The sequence below is a fragment of the Oryx dammah genome, unplaced genomic scaffold, assembly GCF_014754425.2.
Source record: "Oryx dammah isolate SB20612 unplaced genomic scaffold, SCBI_Odam_1.1 HiC_scaffold_11137, whole genome shotgun sequence".
Lineage (NCBI taxonomy): Eukaryota > Metazoa > Chordata > Mammalia > Artiodactyla > Bovidae > Oryx > Oryx dammah.
Window position 1 is genome coordinate 79 of NW_024080530.1, and position 21519 is coordinate 21597.

Consider the following 21519-nt stretch of genomic DNA (forward strand, 5'->3'; position numbering starts at 1 on the left):
TTCTTTCCCACTGAGCCACCAGGAAGCCTCAAGAAGGGAGGCTTTAAGTGCCTTTTGTTGTTGTTGTTCAGTCGCTCAGTCGTGTCCGACTCTGCGACCCCATGGATGCAGCACGCCAGGCCTCCCCATCCTTCACCATCGCCCGGGTTTTGCTCAGATTTATGTCCGTTGAATCCATGATGCCATCCAACTATCTCATCCTCTGTCGTGCCCTTCTCCTCCTGCCTTCAGTCTTCCCCAGCACCAGGGTCTTTTCTAACTCTTTGCATCAGGTGGCCAAAGTATTGGAGCTTCACCTTCAGCATCAATCCTTCTAATAATTATTCAGGATTGATTTCCTTTAGGATTGACTCGTTTTGATCTCCTTACAGTCCAAGGGACTCAAGAGTCTTCTCCAACACCACAGTTCAAAAGCATCGATTCTTCGCCACTCAGCCTTTTTTGTGGTCTAACTCTCACATCCATACATGACTACTGGGAAAGTCATAGGTTTGAGTATACAGACATTTGTCAGCAAATAATGTCTCTGCTTTTTAATATGCTGTCTAGGTTTGTCATAGCTTTTCTTCCAAGGACCAAGTGTTTTTTAATTACACGGCTACAGTCACCATCTGCAGTGATTTTGGAGCCCAAGAAAATAGTCTTTTGCTGTTTCCATTTTCCCCATCTGTTTGCCATGGAGTGACAGAACTGGAAGGCATGATCTTCATTTTTTGAATGCTGTATTTTAAGCCAGTTTTTTCACTCTCTTTCACCTTCATCAAGACACTCTTTAGTTCCTCCTCACTTGCCATAAGGGTGGTGTCATCTGCGTAGCTGAGTTTATTGATATTTCTCCCGACAGTCTTGATTCCAGTTGTGCTTCATCCAGCCCAGCATTTCACACAATGGACTCTGCTTAGACATTAAATAAGCAGGGTGACAATATACAGCCTTGACGTACTCCTTTCCCAATTTTGAATCAGTCCATTGTTCCATGTCCGGTTAAGAACTTTTTAAAAATAGGCTTTTCTGGAGTTTAAGAAAGCTATTTCTAAGCAGGTAATCATATCACCTCCAGATAATGACATTTTTATCAGGTTCTTCCCAATATTTATACCTCTTATTCATTTTTCTTGCCTTATTGACTTAATTGGATCTTCTAGGCAAATGTTGAATGCTGAGAGCACACATGCTTGTCTTCTTCCTTTTTTCAGAAGAATCTTACCCGGCAGAGAAGGGCTTTAAGGGAGGTTCATATTTTGGCAAGACACCCGACCCCTCTAAGGAGATGGAATCCAGGGGGTCTAGGGAGGAGTACAGTTATGTGACCAGGATGGGGGCATGACGGGTGGGAGGCACGAGGGAGGCGCAGTCCTCTGCCCCAGGTGGCTACTTTGGAGCTTTGAAGGATGGGGTGATGGCCCAGGCCCTGGGGAGGTGGAAAGATTGGGACTGCAATGGGATACCTGGGAAGAGGTGCTATAGGAAGGCAGGCCTGGGGAAAGCGGGTAGAAGCTAGGGTGGAGATACCCGGTGGTAAGGGGAGCCCAGACCTGACTTGGTCACAGACAGGGTGGCCTCAGGTGGCAGCTTCCGGTAAGCATGGCTTCTGGGTGGTGTTCCCACCCCTGCTACCGGCCCTGCAGTGGGTGCGATGCCCTGACCTGGAGAACGTGGGCTTTAGGGCGCAGCCCAGGCCTGTATCTCCTGGCTCCTGAAGCTCAGCTGAGGCTAAGGTGCAGGGCCCAGGGCCTCTGAACACTCAGGGCAACAGAACAGAGAGAAAGAGAGCCAGGAAGAGGCCCCATGGGTGGGGAGGCAGGCCCGGGACAGGGGCCACGGCAGAGTCAGCAGGGACTCTGCAGCCCAGAAGACACCAGCCTGATACCCAAGAGGGTCCGCACAGGCAGGGGTGATCCTCACACTGAAGGCTCACTGCCCCCGCAGGCTGCCTCTGGGCAGAAAAGGAGGGGTGGATGGACAGAGGTCCCCAGGCCAGTGAGGAGGCCCCATCTCCAGGGAGCCAATCTGGGGGCCTGATGAGCAGGCAGGTGGTACAGCACAGCCCACGGACTGCTCGGAGGTGGAGGCAACTACACCCCAGCTTCTGAAATCCAGGTCAGGTTTGAGGAGCAGAGGGAGAGGCTGGGAGAAGGAGTTGCCTGAGCAGAAGCTGGGAGCCTGGCTGGGTGCAGGCCCAGGAGGCCCGGGAGTGAGGCTGGAGGAAGTTCAGACCATGATGGGGGGTGAGAGCGGCTTCAAATGCCAGGCTGTGGGGAGCCACGGAAGGGTTTAAGCAGGAGAGTGGCCTGATTGACTTGTGCCTCCTGAAGGTCAAGAATGACTTGGGAAGCTGCTGAAGCAGGAGTCAGGGAGCAGGGGGCAGAGGGAACACCAGGGGGGCCTCGATGGGCTTTGGGACGAGGTGGTCAGGCAGGGTGGCTGGCTTTCAAGTGTCTGCCTCTGTTACCTCCCGTGAGACCCAGCCGGCAGCTGCCCCTCTTCCCCCAGAACTTTCCCCTCGGCTTCCTGGAGAACTTCAAGTCTGATGCCACTCCTGGCATCTGGCAGCCTGCCCATCTTCAGACCCTCTGCCAGGAGAAAGTGTTCCCTGGGCAGCAACGCTGGGCTGCTGGTACTGGGAGACAGGGTTCAGGCTCTGCTCCCAGGTTCCTAGCCAGACCTGGGCTGGTCCTGACTCCCCGCCCCTGAGGTGTGTGGCTTAAGGCAAGACCCCGCCCCTCTCTGAGCCTGTTTCCTTACCTGTAAAGTGGGGAGAACGACACCCTGTCACTTTGTTGTCATGGGGATCTGACAGTGCCCGGCACTGGACCGAGCATACAGTAGGTGCTTACTAGGTGCGAGCTCTTGCCAACCAAGGTAGGCTGGCTTGTCCTGCCCCCACACTCCCTGGAGACAGAGCCCAGAGCGCGGCAGGCTGGGCCCCGCTGGAATGGCTCCTTCATCACCACTCCTGCCCCTGCTGGGTGCTGTGGGGCACCGTGGTAGGTGGGGGCGGCGGGGTCAGACGGCCGCCGTCACGATGCTCCCTGCTGTGTCAGGGCTGACCTGAGGGCATGGTCCTTGAGTCCTGGCACCTGGGGGAACCATGACCTGTGGCCGGGGTGGGGCTGATAAGGCTCGCATCGAACACCTGGGCCGGCCCCTCCCTTGGGGCAGCCTCCTTCCAGCTCAGCCGCCTCTGGGAGAGGAAAGTAGGCCTCGGTGACCCCCTGCATGTCTGCCCCTAGACGGACATCTTGCTGGCAGGTGCCGGGAAAGGGGTGGGTTAGGGGCTGGGCCCTGCTCATCCTGGTGTCAATCACCCCAGGCACACTGAGGCCTGCAGAGAGGCCGCTCTGGCCCAATATCACCCAAGGGTCAGGTGCTGGCTCCAGCCTGGCCTTTGTCCCCGTGGTGGGGGGTGGCCGGGGGATGGGGGGTAGCTCAGCCTCTGGTTGGTCAGTGACTTCAGCAGGTCCTGCCCTCTTTTGGGCCCTAGTTCCTTGGGCTGAAGTGAGAACTTGCTGGCCCCCACCACCTTGAACTTGTCTTTACACAGTGGGGTGGGAGGGAGGGCCCAGCAGGCCAAGAAATTTTTATTCTTTTTCCCCAACAGCCAGGAGGGGCTGAAAGGGGGTGGGGATGAGCAGAGACTGGGGGATCCTGGGGGTGGTGAGGGCCCTGTGCTCAGGCCCCCATGCCCTGGAGACCCCCTCCCCATCCTCTATGGGGGGCAGCAGGGAGGAGATCATGGGTGAGAATGGGAGTGGGGAGCCTCCAGCCCCTGGTTAAATATAGAACCAAGGCCCCTCCCACAGCCTTCCCTGCAGGCTGCAAGGCCTCGATAAGCCCCTGGTGGCCTGACCCCACCCCTGTCCAGTGCTGGGACATCCAGGAAAAGGGGTGGACGTCCTCCACGGGGGCCGTGGAGCTCTGCTTTGAGCAGAAGCAGTGAGCGTGATGGCTGAAAGGGGGTGAGCTGAGGGGTGAAGGGGGCAGTGAAGCGGCTCTGGAGGGGGTAGACATGCTAGGCCTCAGGACTCGAGGTTCAGGAAGCCCTGGATGTGGTTGCTGGGCCCACTCTGGGGACTGCGGGCTGCGGGCTGGGCTAAGCCCTGGAATCTGCACCTTCGTTTCCCTCTCCAGCTCTGGTGGGAGGGTCTGGCCTGGCAGACCCAGCGTGGATGGGTACTCAGGGAAGACCGTCATGGAAAATGGTGTCAGGGGAGGCTTCCTTATAGAAGTAGCTGTCTGTGTCTGCAGAAGCAGCTGCATCCTGGCATAAGGACGGCTCAGGCCACGGGAGCTGCCTGGCAACAGTTCCTTTTGACAGCTTTGGGGTCACCTCTGGTGGTGGTGGGAAGCTTCCCTGACCAGCGCCTGGGCCCCCACATGCCCCGGGGATTTCATGGGGTTTTGGTGTCTGCTCCCGGGGACTGGTCGCCCCACCACCACCCGCCCCGGGTTCCTGAGCTTCCCTTTCACCTCCAGCTCTGCTGCCGCCAAGATGCCGTTGCCACAGACACAGGCCTCTGGGCTGGAGCTGCACCGCCGGCAGGAGCCCGTGGAGCCGCACACCCCAGCCCAGGGCGCCCGGCGGGCGAGTAGCGAGGACGCGCCCGGCGCCCAGCACGAGGGCTTCAGGCCTGGCCTGGGCACCTTGCGGCGGGCCCTCTCGAGGGCGAGCCAGCGGGCCTCGGTTCGAGCCCCCCGGGGAGACACAGGGCTGCTCAGGCTCAGCGGCCGCTTCCTGTTCGGGTCTTTGCGGCGCACTCCAGACAACCGCCCTGCCGGGGACCAGACCGGGGTGACCTCGGAGCCAGGGCCGGCCTGTGGCAGGAAGGGGTCCTCCAAGGCCAAGGAAGATGTTGGCCGGCGGTCGTCCACGGGGGCGGGGCCTGAGGAAGCCGAAGGTGAGGGCTGCCCCGCCCCCACTGAGCAGAGGAGGAAACCAAGGCGGGGGTGGGGGGGGAGGGGCGGGGCCTAGGCTTCTTGATGGGTTACCCTCCCCAGCCACCCCAAACCCCTGCCCCGGCACAACTGCACGGTAAAATTCTTCCAGCGTTTCAACAAGGGCAGCCGAGAAAAGTGAGGCTCAGAGAGGTTAAGTGACTTGCCTCACGTCTCACAGCTGGGAAGTGGAAAAATGAGATTGAACCCAGAGCTGCAGGGCCCCAGAACTCCACGGGCTTCCACAGCCTGGCTGCTGGCCAAACCGGACTGGTGGACAAGGCCCTGGCCCAGTCAGATCACAGGATCACGGAGGGTGCCTGGGAGCCAAGACCGCCTGGAGGCGAGATTAGGGGGCCACCCAGGAGATGAGCCCTGAAGAGGGCGTGCGGGAGAAGGTGGAGGGCTCCTGGGGGTGGAGGCTGGCCAAGAGCAGGGAACAGCGGGGAACAAGAAAGGCTGAAGCTGGACACTGCGAGCAGGAGCCTGGACATCCAAGGGAACGCCCAGCCTGAGCTCTGGCCCCACTGGACCTGAGTCAGGACTGCACTGGAGGCCACCAGGTCCAGCTCCATGCAGGGAGCAGCGGCCGATGTAGGGGCTGAAGGCAAGGGGAGGCAGGACCCATCCCAGGCATGATCTGAACCAGGCTTGGGACCTGGGATCTGCCTCTTCAAAGGCAATTCCGAAGGACATAGAGCAGTCGGGTCCCTTGCTCCTGGTGCAGGCCTTCCGTAGCGCTATGGGGCCAGGGAGCCCAGCCCGGGGTGTAGGGTCGGGGCCGACAGGCTTACCTGGAGCGCCCCCTTCACTGGCCCTCTTCTTGCCCGACCTTGCAAAAGGCACGTCCGTGGCCGACCTCATCTCCCAGCGGCAACTCCTGGCCGCCTTCAAGCGGCTGCGGCACCTGGAGACGGGGCTAGTGGCCGAGAAAGCCTCGTGCACCTTCCAGCAGGACCCCACGGGCTTTGCGCGGCGCGCCATGGACGTGTGCCTGCACTACGACGGGCTGGCCGCGGAGATCGGCGCCATCGTGCGCGAGACGCTTGGCCCGGATGGCGTGGACGCGGCCGCGCTCGCGGAGCTGGCCAGAGTGGTGCGCGCGGAAGAGGAGGCCCACCCGGAGCCCCCCGCAGACGGCGACTTTCTGCGCACGCCGCGCCGCTGGCGCCAGTACTGGGAGGACGCCGTGCGGCGGAGGGCGGGAAGCCTTACGGCAGGAGGGCGCCAGGAAGGCCCAGGGGGGCAGCCGACGCTGCCCACCGACTTGGCGCGGCTCCTGGCCGAGCTCGGCGCTTTGGTTCGCCGCGACCTGCAGAAGGTGCAGCGGGAGGTGCACCCCGCTTACGCGGCCGCCGGCTTCCCGGCGTGGGAGGCCTACCTGCGTGCCTTCCACGGCGCGGTGGCCGGGCGCCTCCAGGAGCTCGCACACGACGCCCGCGGCTGCTGCGAGCAGCTCTACGTGCTGCTGGACTGGGCCGCCAACGTCTACAGCAGGTGAGGCCCGGGCCGGCGGCCGCGGGGGGGGGGGGGGGGCGGGGGGGCGGGGGCGAGAAGGGGCTGGCACTGCCCGCCCGCGAGGCCTTCGGGAACCTGTTCTGAAGGGCACAGGGCACCTTCTCCTCCTTTTCCTCCCCGGGAGAGTGCTGGCTGTTAGGCACCCAAGATCCGGGAGCCCTTTGATATTCCTTTCTCCCCATCCCAGACCCTGGTGCTCTCCCTTTCGGGTTCCGAAGCTGGAAAGCCCTATGGGCGGGGTTGCTTCCGAGGCGGCGAGCCCAGTGAGTCCCCCCTAGTCCACGCGGGGCCTTGGAGTGAACTGGCCAAGGGCGCCCCCTCCAGGCTGGACACAACCACGGGCTCACCGCGCTCCTTGAGGGCTGGCTTTCACCCCCACTCTTGCTTTGGATGGACACCTCGGTTCAGGGCTCTGCAGAACGTGATGGGGTGGGTCCCCCGTCCCCCTGAGCGCTCCCCAGCTCCCCAGGCAGGCGGGCAGTTGGAGGGGGCGCCAAAGTGCTGGGCTCCCTAATATTCTGTGTGGCTGCAGACAGGCGCCCGCCCCGGTGTGGGCTGGATCCTAGCTGGACCCTGAACTGCAAGGTCCTGGGGGCGTTTAGAGCTCAATTTGGGTGAACCCCGAGCAAGAGGGTGGCGGTCACTCCCGAAGCAAGTTGGTCGAAGTCCATTGGGACTGCCTTCTTTATGCTTTTGGGGCACGTTCCACCGACTGCTTAGCCAGGAAATCCTGAGGTGGGAAGCCCGGCGGAGGGGCGTTTGGCACGGAAACCTGGAGGGCGGGGTGGGGTGCCGGGCGTGTGAACGGAAGCCCAGATTCCGGGCCTCACAGCGATGGCGTTAGGCTTTGAGCCAAGGCAGAGGGCAGTGGGGGCAGCCGCGGCCGCATCAGAGTCCCGCCCAGACCTTCAGGCCCCGCCCTGCCTTCCAGTCCTGGTTTCCTGGGCTCCCAGGACCAGGCTCTGCCCTCGGAGCCGCTGCCCCCGCTCCTGGCACCGGACGTCTGGGCCCGACTGGAAGATGACTACACCAGCTTCCTGGAGGTGAGACCAGGGCGGGGCCGGGCCGAAGGGGGCGGGGTCCAGGTAGAGGGTGGTCAATGCCAGCGGGGTAGGGAGGCGCAGTGCCCAGGGTCCGAGCCTCTCTGCGCCCTGTGGCCTCGGGCGTGGGCCTGTGCCCCGGCAGGGGTGCCCTTGTCGCCAAGGGCGCGCCCTAGGGCGTGGAGGTAGGGGGTCTCCCTCCTGGGAGGGTCTCACCGCGGCCCCTTCCCTGGCCCGCACAGACCAAGATCGCGAGCTGCTTCGATGGCATCCTGCAGCTGGAGCAGAGTCGCTGGGCGGCTGCGGAGGCCCCCGAGGAGCTGCAGGGCCTCTACCACACGCCGCTGTCCTTCGATGTCTGCCTGGTGCGCGGGAGGGAAGGACGTGGGTTTGGGCTTCGGGCGGTGGAGACTCTCTTATAAGGTACAGTCACAACCGCCTCTCCCCATCGGACAGGAGCCTGAGGCCCCACGTGGGGCGCGGTCAGAAGTCTCGGGTCTCATGGCCAAGCTGGGAGCGCGACGCCACAGCTCCCAGCTTAGCGGGGGGGACCCCGTGGATGTGCGGAGCTGGGAGGGCTGACCCTCTGGAAATCGGGGCCCCTGGAAGTCGGAGCCGACACTGGGAGGCAGAGCGAGGAGGGTGGAGAGGTCCCTGAGCCACGAGGTGGGCGCTGGGGCCATCGGCATCCAGTGCTCAGACGCGCTCGCTCGCAGCTCGTGGCGGAGCACGTGAAGGCGGCCGGCTCCATCTCCGCAGAGCTGGAGGCCACCACGTTGGGGATCTGCGCGCGGGCGCTGGGGCTCTTCCTGCACAGGTGCGGGCGAATCCTGGGCCGGGATGTGGTGGGCGGGGTGGCCAGGGTGTGGACGCTGGTTGTCCCTGGGGGGAACCCATTCCTCCTGTTTCCTCGGAATTCGAGATTCCGGACAACTGGGAGGGAGAAGCCTGGAGAGCGGACTCGGGGTCTTAGCAGCCGGTAAGAGTCTCCAAGGCCCCTGCGTACCCCGCCCCCCAGGTTCGAAAAGGCTTTTCTGGAGTCCCGGGCGGTGACCGAGCCTAACCTGTGCACCAGCATCAATGCCTGCGAGGAGCTCAGGTGGGTTTGTCCCGCGGTGCCAGGCGCGACCGGCAGGGGTCGTGCGAGCCCTGGGAACCATGACCCAGACACCGACCCTGCAGCCCCTTGGTGGCCTTGCCAGGAGGCCTCCGGAGGGGATTCGGTCTCCGTGCTCGGCCCCGCCCCTGTCCCCGCCGTGGGGTCTTCTCTTGGCCCCGCAGAGCTGAGGCCCTGGCAGGGACGCGGGGAGCTTCAGGGCTGAGCAGAGGCCGAGGTTCCAGCCACCCCTGCCCAGCTCATCCCTGCCACCCACGACTCCATTTCTCCTCCCTCATCCCACTCAGCCTTCTTACTTTTAGGGACCCTCTCTCTTCTTGGAAGCCTGACCTGACACTCCCCCCGCCCCTTTCCCAACCCCCAGGGCCTTGCTGGTGCCGAGGCCTGGGTTCCTCTGCCCCCAGGGGGAAGTGGCCCTCCCCTGCAGGCTGCCAGAGCCTTCAGCCCCAGGCCAAGCCATAGTGTCCCCCAAATGAAGATGCATCAGTTACTGCTGATGGTGTGATGTCCCCATGGACAGACGGGAATGCAGTGTGGGGGCTCAGAAAGGCATCGCCGCCGGTCCACAGTCACGCAGGCAGTACTTGTTGGATCCAGGAACCCAAAGCACGACCATGATAAGGCGCTGGCTCACTAACACTCTTCTGTCCCTAGACTGTGCCAGGCTGGTCCTGGGCACAGGGGACTCTGGTGTAGGCCATCTCTGGTCAAGCCCTGGTAGAAATTTAGCCTGCCTTTCTGTGTCCCTGCCTTTCTGGAGAAGGAAATGTCAACCCACTCCAGTACTCTTGCCAGCAAACCCCATGGATGGAGGAGCCTGGCGAGCTACAGTCCATGGGTTCACAAAGGGTTGGACTCGACTGAGAGACTTCACTTTCTGTGTCCCTGGGTTGCAAACTAGGAGAGCCTAGCTCTGTCTCCTCAATGATGAAATGGGGGCATTGTGATATTTGGAGAAGCAGTTATGAGGCTCCAAGGGCTTCCCTGGGAGCTCAGAGGATAAAGAATCTACCTGCAATGTAGGAAACCTGAGTTCAATCCCCGGGTTGGGAAGATCCTCTGGAGAAGGGAATGGAAACCCACTCCAGTATTCTGGCATGGAGTTCCCCGTGGACAGAGGAGCCTGGCGGGCTACCGCCCATGGGGTCACAGAGTCGGACTCAACTGAGTGACTATCCCGAGCATCTGAGGAGGGCCTCTGTGCCAGGAGGCGCTGTGCTGCACTGTTCTGTCGCCAGGAGGGATGAGGTCTGGCTCAGCCCTGCCACAGGGGCCCTGCCACGCGGTGGGACCGCGACACTCCCCTGGCCCACCCCTCTGTGCTCGGCTCCCGGGCGCACTGCCGCCCCCTCACGTGACCGCTCCCAGGGCTTCTCCGCTGTGCCGCCCCAGGGGGCTGCCCTTCACACTATAGTCTGAGTGATCGGAGCTGCGGTGGCACCCAGCCTTCACGGCTGTATGCCCGGCTGTGACCCCTTGCCCACTTTCCCCAATCCTGGCCCCTCCCCCTCCCCAGGACTCACCTTCTGGCCAAGTTCCCAGAAAGCTTTGGAGAGCTGGAGAAGGCCCTGGGGGCTGCCGCCCGTGCCTTTCAGAAGCGGCTGCTCCAGGGCTTGCAGGGCACTGTGCAGGTGAGGGGGCGGGCCCTTCTCTCCCCACTTTCCTTGCCCAGCAGGTGCGCCCTGTGTCCTGGAGCCCGGGGGCCCAAGTCACAGCACTCATTTACCGTAGGGGCGTGTTGGGGATGGTGTTTCGGGAGCAGGCAGGGAACCCAGACGCGTTCCCAGCTGAGCAGGAACAGTTGGGAAACAATTCCCTCCTTCCTTCACGCTCCCTGGGCTTCTCCGCTGGCTCAGATGGTGAAGAATCCCCTATAATTGCAGAACACCCAGGTTCCATCCCTGGGTGAGGAGGATCCCCTGGAGAAGGGAATGGCAACCCACTCTAGTACACTTGCCTGGAGAACCCCATGGACGTAGGTAGGGTCCATGCGGTCACAAAGAGTCGGACACGACTAAGCGACGAACGCTTTCACTCTCCTCTCAGAGACGAACTCTGAGACTCTGAGGACCCTCTCCACAGAGCGGGTGCATCCAGGGAATGGCGCCTCATCCAGCCCCTCAAGGCGCCCCCAGGACTCCCGAGGCAAGGCCTGGCTAGAGGCTCAAACTCCAAGCATGCCCACGGGGCCTGGCGGCCTGGAGGAGGCCGTCTCAGAGTTTTCTCATCAGGGAAAGGTCTAGAGCCAGGAGAGGGGCTGTCCCCAAGATACCGTAGAGAAGGGGGTCGGCTCCCCAGACTTTCTTCCTGATGCCAGCTCGCCCTTTGGCCTGAATCGCCCCTGTCCGGAGCCAGGCCCTGGGTGCCCAGGGGAGGGTCTAGTGGGTGCTGGGGGTCAGCCCTCGGCCGACTGCCCACCGCTCTGCCCCTAGCTGCTCTTCAGGGTCCTGTGCACCAAGGCCTGGCTGACTCAGGACCTGCTGCAGCCCGTCATGGACAAGGTGCTGGCCTTCTCGGGCCTCCTCGGGCACATGGCCCCACCCCTGGCCCAGGTATCCGGGGGCGGGGGCGGGCACTGGTGGGGGCGTGCCCAGGGCTCCTCCGGGTGACCCTGACCTCTACCCCCAAGAGACTCTGCAGCAGGTGCACCGCTACGTTGTCCGCGAGTACCTGGCGCAGGTGCTGCGACCCCGCGAGCGGCTCCGGGGTGTGGACCGCCGGAGCGGCTCCCAGAAGATGGGCCTCGAGGCGCAGGCCATCGGCAGCACCTTCCAGGGCTTGGTAGGAGCATCGCCCGGCTGCCCCGGGGCGCAGGCCTTCTTGGGGGTTCTCCAGCCCGCGGACCCTCCAAAAGCGCCCCGCTCAGTCTGATTTCAGCTCGCCCCCTGTAAGAAACCCGCCCCCCCCCCCCCCGTGGGCAGGCTTAGGCAAACGATTCGCGGCACTCTCCACATGCAGGGGCAGGGCAGGTGGGGAGGACACGTTGCATATATTTGCACTGATTTGCATGTACTTTGTGGGGGAATGTAGGGGAGGGATGAGGGTCGCAGCCCCGTCTGATGGGCAGGGACTGTGTCCAACTTCTCCTCCACACCACCCCCAGCAGAGGGAGCTCAGGCATGTCCTCCCCACACAGACACCCCTCATCTGGGCCTCTGGTCCCCAACTCCCCGTCTGATGCCAGGCAGGCCTTCCCCGCGGGGCCTGGGCTCATCCACCTGAGTAGACACGGAAAGCCTCTTCTGTGCTGTGTAGTGGGGAGGAAAGAGGAACCCAGAGCCAGGGCCGCGGCCCCTTCCGCGGTGGGGGGAGGGGGGGGCGGGGTGAGGCGGTCCGGGTGGGGCCGCGGTGGTGGCTGCAGGAGGGCTAAACTGGGCACTAACCGAGGGGCTGCAGGCGGGGGCAGGGGTGGCCTACCGCGCCCGCGTCTTCGCAGGGCTCCGAGGCCACGTGGCTGGGCCAAGCTATCCCATGCGTGGCTGACATACTGGGCGAGACTTACAAAGACGACATCAGGCGGCACCTGGAGACGCTCATCAGAAGCTACCCTGACATCAGGTTCGTACCCCGGAGGGGGCCTCCGGGCGGGGCTCGGACTAGCACCGGCCTCCATGCACAGGTGCCAGCAGCGTGACCTGCGGGCCCCGGACCCTCAGGCTGTGGGGGCCCTAGTGGGATCGTCGCTGCCCTTCCCCAGTGTTCTAATCTCGCTGTCCTCATTCAGTCTTGTGGTCCCTGGAGTCTGAAGGGAGCCAGAGCCCTTCCTCCAGCGAGTCTTAGGGGGAGGCACAGGCCCCCAGCTCTGGGAGAAAGCCCTTTCTGGAAGCCGCTAGACCTGCCAGCAGGAAGAAGGCTTTGATCCTAGGGTGTGTGTTGGGGGAGGGTGCTGAGTCATCAAGCACGTGGAAATCCCAGCTCAATCTCTCCATGGCCTTGGAGATTCCAGGATGCGGAGACTACAGAAAGCCCGGGCCTAGCCCCTTCCTGGTCCCCTGCCCCGCCCCGCCCCACCAGAGAATCCTCTGATCCCAGCCCGCGGCGTCTGTTTGGCCTTGATTCAGAGTAACTGCGCATAGGCGGAAGGTTCCCCTTTTGGCCCCTCGGGGTTTTCCTGGGCAGGCTCACCGGCCCTCCTTCGCTGCGGGAGACAGTGCTTCCAGCTCTTTGGGGTGCTCGGGGAGGGAGGGGTGGTACACTGGGCCAAGCCTCCCACCCCACGTGCCTCTCTGCTTGCCGCTGGGCCGGGGCTCCCCAGCACGCTTCTCAGGGGAAGAGGCTCTGACTCCCCTGCCTGGCCCCGCTCCCGGCATCAGCATCGTGGCATGGCGGCGCCCTGCTGCCTCCCGAGGTCCACTAGGTTTCCCGAACCTCTGCCTGGGCCTCAGAGGCCGTTCCCCTCAGGTTTGCGTCTTCCCGTCTCCGCCAGGCTTTGCCTTCAAGACCCAGGCACCCCCAGGAAGGCTGGGTGCCCTAGCGCTTCCAGTCCGAGCCCCGGGGTCCCCCTCGCCCTGGGGTCCGGGGTGTCACTGGAGCTGTTGAGTCTGCAGCGGGGGCCTTCGGGTCTCTGCAGGCGGGACCACGTGCTGGCCATCCTGGCACTGCGCCGACTGGGCCGCCGTCGGAACCAGCACTTCCTGCGCCACGCCCAGGCCGTGCTGAGGGCTGCGGCCAAGGCCGGGGGCTCCGGGGCTGCCGGGGGCCGCGTGCTCTTCGAGGAGATCGAGTTGGGCACCTCCATGGACGCGCTGGTCACCTGCATCTAACGCTGCTGGCCTGAGAGGGGGCGGCCCCGGGGACGGAGGGGCGGCCACCTTCCCCTGGGGACCGAGCCCCAAGCTGGGGACCCGAGAGGCAGCCCCGGCGCAGCCCCAGGCCTGAAGCCCCCCGTGGTGGACCGTCCATCCTCCTCCTCCTGATGGCCAGGGGAGGTCATGCCAGGCATGCCAGCAAGCCTGAGAGGCATTCCAGGCATTTGGAGGAGGGTTTGGTGCAGAAGTTCCCTTTGGTACTGCCCACCCGAGAAGGCCTCCCTGCCTAACTGTCCTGCACCACCCCAATGTAAAAATGAAGAACAGAGTATTTATTTTTAAAATAAACATGAATTAAAATGGTATCTCTCTAAGGAGACGCGGGGCCAAGTTGACTGCAGACAGAAGGTCCGTGTCCCCACACACCCAGGGGCCGGCCAGAGGTTCCGTGCTGACTGCCTTTTCCTGCCCACTGTACCAACAGGGAGACTGAGGCAAGTCTGAACTGGGAAAGCCCACCGCCGTGGTTACAGAGCAAAACAAACTTCGACCCTGGTTTCCCGGGGCCGCTGGCGTCACGTGCCAAGTGAGCCTCATCCCACAGGGGTGGGCACTGCTCTGTCCTGTTCTAAGCAAGCCTGCACCCTGGCAGATAAGGAAAGGCCAAAGCTTGATCTACAGCTTGAGGTATTTGGGTTAGATGTGCGAGGGACTTCCCAGCAGTGAAAGTGGTGTGCTGCCGCAGGGCAAGTGTCAGCCTGGAGTGAGTGTGTGGAGGGGTGGACCCTGCTGGTCCTGGCTCTGGACGTGAGGCTGCAAGGAGCTTACTCCGGCCTGACCCCTGCAAACCTCCCTCTTCATCTTCCTCTCTCGAACACGTGGCACTGAAATTTGGCTCCAGCCTGCAAGCAAGGCTGCTAGGAAACCCCGTTTGCATTGGCAACCTGGGGCTCTCCAAGAAAGCGGGGTGCTGAGATGGGAGATTAACAGGGAGGCGCTGAGGGAGGCCGCACCAGCTGCCTCTCCCCCACCCTCCCCCCGCTGGGATCCTGGGGCATCAGGAGCAAGTGCCAGGCACAGCCTGGCCAGAGGCAGGGCCAGAAGGAGGAAGAGGAGAGGTTGGGGTTCCAGGCCTGGAGAACAGGGGTGGGGTAGGGGCAGGGCATGTGAGTGCTGACGCTGGCAGGCAGCCCTAGTGTCAGTGGGGAAACTGAGGCCAGCACAGGATGGGGGTCTGCGCTGCTTCACACCAGGCCCCAGCATGGGTGGCCTGAGGTCCTACAGCCAGCGGGGGGGCGGGCAGGTATCCAAGGGGCACCTCTTTCCCTCGGGAGCGGCAGGGGACTGACAGGCCAGCCTGCCCCCACGAGTCAGCCCGGTGGCTGGCAGAGGTCGCGTAGGGGCCGTGCTACAGGAAGACTTGCCCTGGCTTGGTCCTGGCCAGCTTCTCCACGGGGAGCCCCTGCCACCCCCGACAGCTTTGTGTCCCCGGCCCCTCAAGGAGACCCCTCCTGCAGCCCCGGCCCCGGCCCTGACTGATGGGCCTGGCCTTGCCTGAGCCCCTGGGCTGCAGGCAGAAGGTCCCAGGCTGGTTTCTGAGCCAGGCGTAGTCCTTGTTCTACCACTTGCTTTTCAGTCAGAGGTTGTAGGCAAGTTTCGTCACCTCTCTGCACCTGGTTTTTCCAGCTGCAAAATGGGGGAAAGGAGGAGTGAAGCAAGGGCCTGCCATAAAGCCGGGTTTGGGGCCCCGTAACCCCATGTTCCCATGGGCCTGGCACGAAGAAGCAGAAAAGACCCTGGGTGCAGGGGTAGGGGGCTCTGTCAGTGAATCCTGAGGTGGGTGGGGCCCGTGAGTGGGGAATTCCCCCAAGGGGAGGCGGGGGAAGCAGGGGCTAAACAGCCTGTGAGTGGCAGCGGGAAGGATGTAGGCAGAGACCCAGGCCCAGAGCCAGAAAGGGAGGGTTTTCCTGGCAGGACCCTCCATGCCCAGGTGGCTCTGTGCCCCGACTGTGTTCCTGTGAGCCCAGCAGAGCATGAGGGGCTGGGGTCAGCTTCCCAAGGCTGAGTTGGGGTGAATAAGAGGCTAGATGGCAGCTCCTCTGAGGGGTGCAGACAGGGGGCCGGGGACTGCAGGGAGGGCTCAGTCCAGGGCACCCTGGCTGGCTCGGGTCCAGATCCCTGGCCATTGGCCATCCTGTCCCGGGCTGGGGGGCTGTGCTCAGGACCCTGCCCACCGCCAGGTCCCAGGAGGCCTCACGAAGAGCCAAATGTTTCCTTGGCCATTCTGTTGTCCGGGCCAAGCACTGGGGAGGAGAGGGCTGGCTCTCCGAGCTGCTTCCGGACTTGAGGACCAGGTTGTCTGGCTGATAAGGAAGCGTGTGTGCGTGTGTGTGTGTCTACGTGTGTGTGTTCCTGGAATGTGCCAGCCCCTGTCAACAGCACCCAGGGATGTTGGTGGTAGGGGGCTTTCCCAGTGTCTGTTCCTCTATGCAGCAGGACATCCTGCGTGCCCCCAGAGCGCGGGTCCCAGGCTCCACCTAGCCTGGCCACCCTCTTCCCCCTGCGCGGCCCCCTGCTCTTCCCCCTTGGGCTCAGCTTGGCTTTACCATTGCTCACATTTCCTGGGGCTCTTTGGTGGATGGAGGGTTGTCTCTGGCCCTGAGCCTGTGGCTCCTTGTTGAGGCTGGGTGTGAGAGGGTGCGGGGGCCAGCCTGCCCAAGGCAGGACGCTCAGCTTCAAGGACAGGAAACCCAATCTGCTGTCCCAAGACAGCCTGGGTGACAGGAAGGACCTGGTGTCCCCCTCACTCCACCTGGGCGTGTTCCCTCTGTGGCCCTCCGCCCAGCCAGGGGCCAACCCTGCTCAAGGGTGTTCGGGTCTCACCTGCTATCTCCTGCAGCAGGTGAGCCGGCCCGGTCCTCCCTGAGGCTGGGTCTCCTCCTCTGTGACACAGGAGATGCTGGGAGGCTGTGCCCAGCTGGAGCGGAGCTCAGGGGTAGGTGGGATCGGCCAGAGAACCTGCAGCTGGGGTGCCGGGAGGGGCAGCCGGCCTGCCACCTCCGTGCCCGCGCAGCCTCTCTGTCCTCTGCCCTGGTCTGCTGACCCTGGCCCCTTCCTTCCTGGACGTCATGGGGCCCCCGGACACGTGGGCGGCCCCCTCGGCGGCCGGGATGCAGTCCTCACAGAGCCCCCATCGCTGCCCCACGGGAGAGGGGGCTGCGGGGTGCCCAGGGCCACGCTGTCCCCTCTCTCACCTCCTCCTTTACTACCTCAGAGTCCTTTAGGGACCTCCAGCAGGTCAGAGGGTCCCCCTCCCACCGAGGTCAATGTCTGCCCACCGTCCATTGGCCCGGGGGGAGGAGCTGGGACTGGGCCGCCTTGGGCTAGATGGTGCTTCCCCAGCCGTCTCCCAGTGTGGAGTGCTGGGTGGCCGGCCTGTGCCCTTGTACTGGGCAGGGCGATCAAAATTAATATAGATTAGTTGATTGCAGATCAATTGTAAATCAACTGTATTTATATTTTTTAAAAAAGGATTAGGCTGTGGATTCAGACACCTCTGGGCTGGGAGCCCAGCTCTGTACCTTGCTAGCTGTGTGACGTTGGGCAGGTTACTCTGCCTCTCTGGGCCCCAGCTCCTGGTATAACGTGGGGAGCATTACGGGAGAAAGTGCAAATGTGCAGGACGAGGGCCGGCCTGCCTGTCTGCACGCCCTCAGGATGGCAGTTATTGCTATTTAGATGCACCCGCTCCTTGAAGCCCTGTCTGGCAGCCCCCTAAGCGAGTGTCTGCTCTGTTTCTAGAAACGATTGAGGCCAAAGGGGTGAAGCAATGTGTCTAAAGCCCCAGATGGGGACTTCCCAGCGGTCCAGTGGTTAGGACTCTGCACTTTCACTGCCAAGGGCTCGGGTTCTATCCCTCCTCAGGGGAACTGAGCCCCCACAAGCTGCTCAGTTTAGCCAAAATCAGGGACCATAGATGGAGGTGGTGGGATGCCCCAGGGCCCAAGTGGTCTCTGCGCCCGAGCCCCCACCATCGTGCCCTCCTTCTCCAAAGAGCAGAGGGCAGAGCTCCCCGAATGAGAGGTGTTCCAGAATCGGACTGGAAGGCCCGGTGCTGGTTTGGGGCAGGTTCCCTCCACCCTAGGCCTTGGCCGCCCTGCGCAGCACTAGGATTCCCACAACTCTTGCCACGTGATCCGCTCTGTCCCTGGTGGGACTGGATGTGGAGTAAGGCTGTTTTCCCGGAAACTGTGCCGTGGAGGAGAAGAGCCCGGGTTGCCGGGTCAGGGCAGGTCATCTTGCATCACCGCCAAAAACTGCTGTGGAAAGCTAGGCCCTTTTAGGAAAGAGCCCTGGCCACTGGGGCCAGTGTGGAGATTCCCTGGTGCCCTGGAGGCGGTGCTGTCCTTAGCAGGCCACTGGGATTGGGGTCCTTATGCCCAGCGGGCCCTGCTTTGTCCCATGTGACCCCACCCACCTCTAGCACCTCCAGCTCTTTCTCCTCAGGCCTCACTTTCCCCATCAGGCAAACACAGAAAGGAGTGCAGGGCCTGGCTTCCTCCCTGGAGGAAGGGTGGGCTATTAACAAGCAGACAGCTTCTGGGGGCCTGGGAGGACACTGCCTGTCTGCGTGCACCTGCCCCGATGGGGGCTCTTCTGGGAGGGGCTGTCCTGGGAGGGTGGCTCCTGGTCAGCTGACCTGACCATCCCGTGGTCCTCGGGTGGTCAGGAGACTCGGGCCAAGGTCAGGTGCAGCTGCCAATGACCCTGAGCAAGTGACTTCCCCTTTGGGGGAGGCTGGGTGGCAGCAGAGATCCCAGCCTCAAGGCCTCAGCTTTTTGCGTCCACTTGTTGCCTCCAAGGCTCGGTTTCCTTACCTGTCAACAGAGGATCCCATGGCTCTGCCCAGCGCACTTCGGGAGCGAGCAAGGACAGCCCCGAGAAACTAGAGGCCCCAGCAGGGGTCCCGGGAAGAAGCAGCGTGCGAGCGGGAGCTGGGGCCGTGGGAAGTGCAAAGTCATCGCCCGAAGGGAAGTGGGCGGGGCCGTGGAGGAGCCCTGCCCCTGGCCCTGCCCTCCCGCCCGGTGGTCCAGGGGCAGCCAGACCCAGCGACCCACAGCCCCGGTGTGTTCCAGTCCCATCCCGCACGCACCGGGCTTTCTTGCACCTGCCGAGCCCTGTGGCAGGATGCGCGCCCTTCTGCCGTCCCCTCCCCCTCGCCCTGGGAGCTCCGGGGAGGGGGAATCGAGGGAGGACGATCAGCACACACCACCCGCGTTATATTCTCTAGCCCGTGTCAGCCCCACCTGCTGCCGCGCAGGCTGAGGGCGGAGACTCAATTAACCGACCGCAGGAGGTCATGAAACAGATTGGTAAATACTTTTTTTCAAAGATGAAAAAGGAGTAGAGGGCAGTAAAAAAAAAACAAAAACCTTCCATTTCTGCATCTAAGCTTCCTTGCCCGGCAGACAGTCCTTCCTTGCGTCTGACTTAAATGCATCAAGCTGTATTTCAGTTGATCTGTGTGTTAGCGTACTCAGCCCTATCTGACTGTTTGTAACCCAGTGGACTGGAGCCCGCCAGGCTTCTCTGTCCATGGGATTCTCCAGGCAAGAATCCTGGAGTAGGTTGTCATTTCCTCCTCCAGAGGATTATCCTGACTCAGGGAGCGAATCCATGTCTCCTGAGTCTCCTGCATTAGCAGGTGGATTCTTTACCCCTGAGCCACCTGGGAAGCTCTGATCAACATTAGGGGGATAAGTAGCAGCACACTCATTGGAAAAGACCCTGATGCTGGGAAAGATGGAGGGCAGAAAAGGGTGACAGGATGAGATGGTTGGATGGCATTATTGACTCAATGGACGTGAGTTGGAGCAGATTCCAGGATAGTGAAGGACTGGGAAGCCTGGTGTGCTGCAGTCCGTGGAGTTGCAAACCATGGGACACGCATGAGCAACCGAATCACAACAATATGTTTAGTGTGGGCTCGCAGCTCCAGCAATGAACGTCACGTGACTGGACCTATCTGTGCCTTGATTTCTTCGTCTGTGGAAAGGAGATAATTAAGGAGCACCCATTTCATCAGATTGTCTGATGCAACCAGTTAACGCATACAAAGCACTTAGGAAAGAGCCTGATGCCTGTGGAGGGGGACAAAAGTCAGCTGTCTAATCAAAAGAACCAAAAGCAGGGTCTGGCAGGGCTGGTTGAGTTCCCAGGCTCACAGCAGCGTTATTCACAACAGCCAAGAGGTGGCAGCACAGGTGAAAAGATAAACAATGAAACCCTATTCAAGCTTTAAAAGGAAGGACATTCTGACACATGCCGCAACATGGATGACCCTTGAGGATATTATGCGAAGTTATGTAAGCCAGTCACAAAATGACAAACACTGTCCCTTTGATTCCACTTGTATGAGCTACTTTGAGTGGTCAAGTTTAGAGATGGGAAGTAGAATGACGGATGCCAGGCTGGTGGGAGGCTGAGAAAGGGGAGGTCGTATTTAATGAGTATGGAGTTTCAGTTCTGCAAAGTGAAACAAATCCTGGAGATGGACGGTGGTGATGGCTGCATAACAGCATATAACTTACTGCCATTGCACTGTGGACTTACAGTGGTCCAAATGGGGCATTTGGTTACGTGAATTTTACAACAATAAAAAAGTCACCTGTCATTTCCAAGCAGAGGGAAGGCATGTGGTGTCCGGGGCCTCCCAAGTCCTGGGTTGCATGCAAAGAGCTGACCATAGCTCTGGGCCAGGTGTGGGGGCACTTGACGTCTGGGCTGAACCTGGGGGGGTCTGTGCCAGTCCACCCCTGCCAGGTGGAACCGGCCTGCAGCCTGAGCCTCAGCCCCCTGGGGAGGAGGGTAATGGGACAGCAGCTGACCAGGGACACTCCCAACTCGCATCTGATGCTCATTTCCTGCTGAGGGTGGAATTCTTGGCTGGCCTTTGGCTCCTTCTGGAAGTGTCTGGTCTCCTGAGGACTGTTTCCTCATCTGTCAAGAGGGAGTAAGAATAGCTCCTGCCCCCTGGGCCCCACTGACGGTCACACTCCTTGGCTCTCCACGCAGCCCTATTGTTAGAGGGTTGCCCTTGAGCTGGGGGCTTCACGGATGTGACCCTTGACCCTCATGCCAGAACTCAGGGAAAGGGGAAGTGACTGGGGCAGCCACAGGAGGGCGAGGCAGCTTCTCCCATGCCGCGGTTGCAGCCTGGAGCTCGGGTGAGGCCCCAGGGAGGGAGTGAGGGCATCATGGCAGCTGGGTAAGGGGGTGCTTAGCCTGCCTGGGGGTGTTCTTCCTGCCCCTGCCCATCAGGGTCTGGAGCTCTGAGGGGGTGGTGGCTCTGTGAGTCTGACACTGTGCCCTCCTCCATGACCCAGAGCACTTTGGATTCTCCAGCGATTTCCCAATCTGGGGTTAGAAGAGGAGGCTGGCAGGGAGCTCTGGGGATTGCACAATGAGGCCACGGCAGACAGCCACAGAGGCAGTGGGCCAGGACCCCTTGGATTATGTCCTCATTACCCTCTCTGGCTGGATGAACTTGCTGTGGTTGGGGGGGCAGCCTTTACTCTTCCACTCTATGCACTGGGAGCAGCTGGAATGACCCCCTGTGACCGTTGTTTCAGATCTAAAAAATGTCACCCCTGAGGCCACAGGTGAGAAGGGGGTAGAGTCTGTCTCACTCCAGCCTTCTGAAGCCCCCTCTTCCCACAACAACCCCCCCCCCGCTACCCCCAACTACCCTGTCCAGAGACAGGATCGATGTCCAAGCCCCAAACTGGCCCCCCGGCCGCCTTTCCCAAGGAGGAAGAGGAAGTTCTCAGTTCCAAGGGGCACCCCCATCTCCCCCCTGCCTTGCCCACTTGGCCGTGCCTCCCAGGCCTGCAGAGCTTTGTGCCCAGTTTCCAGGGGGAGCAGGGAACCAGAGGGGAGGGGGGAGGGGGCACGCAAAAGGGAGGGAGGAGCAGAAGCTCTATTGAGGAGCAAAAAGGAAGCCGGTGCCCAGACGGGAAATTCCTGAGCTGCAAGGCCCTTTTCAGAGGGCAGGAATTTCTAGGATGTGAAACAAGGAAGAGGTCCTCTTCCCCAGCTCCCCTCCGGCCCCTTGACTGACACAGAGAAACAGGCCTCAGATGGGAAACTGAGGCCCAGAAAG

The 21519-nt window shown here is 61.9% G+C and overlaps 1 protein-coding gene across 1 annotated transcript; it reads left to right on the forward strand.

Annotated features, from left to right (window-relative positions):
* The first annotated feature begins 1111 nt into the window (after window positions 1–1111).
* Window positions 1112–13665, forward strand: LOC120860618 (exocyst complex component 3-like protein 4). Its single transcript, XM_040236411.1, has 11 exons — window positions 1112–4898; window positions 5778–6432; window positions 7385–7496; window positions 7736–7858; window positions 8210–8310; window positions 8512–8592; window positions 10127–10241; window positions 11043–11162; window positions 11242–11391; window positions 12047–12168; window positions 13181–13665. Exons 1-11 carry the CDS (start codon window positions 4394–4396, stop codon window positions 13371–13373), a joined length of 2277 nt encoding a protein of 758 aa, XP_040092345.1. The 5' UTR covers window positions 1112–4393; the 3' UTR covers window positions 13374–13665.
* Window positions 13666–21519: the final 7854 nt, after the last annotated feature.

Bases quoted from the DNA above. Each gene is read 5' to 3' on its own strand.
- LOC120860618 (XM_040236411.1), top strand. From the start codon at position 4,394: ATGGGGTTTTGGTGTCTGCTCCCGGGGACTGGTCGCCCCACCACCACC. The intron at 4,899-5,777 runs GTGAGGGCTGCC...ACCTTGCAAAAG, and splicing joins GGGGCCTGAGGAAGCCGAAG to GCACGTCCGTGGCCGACCTC. The intron at 10,242-11,042 runs GTGAGGGGGCGG...CTCTGCCCCTAG, and splicing joins GCTTGCAGGGCACTGTGCAG to CTGCTCTTCAGGGTCCTGTG.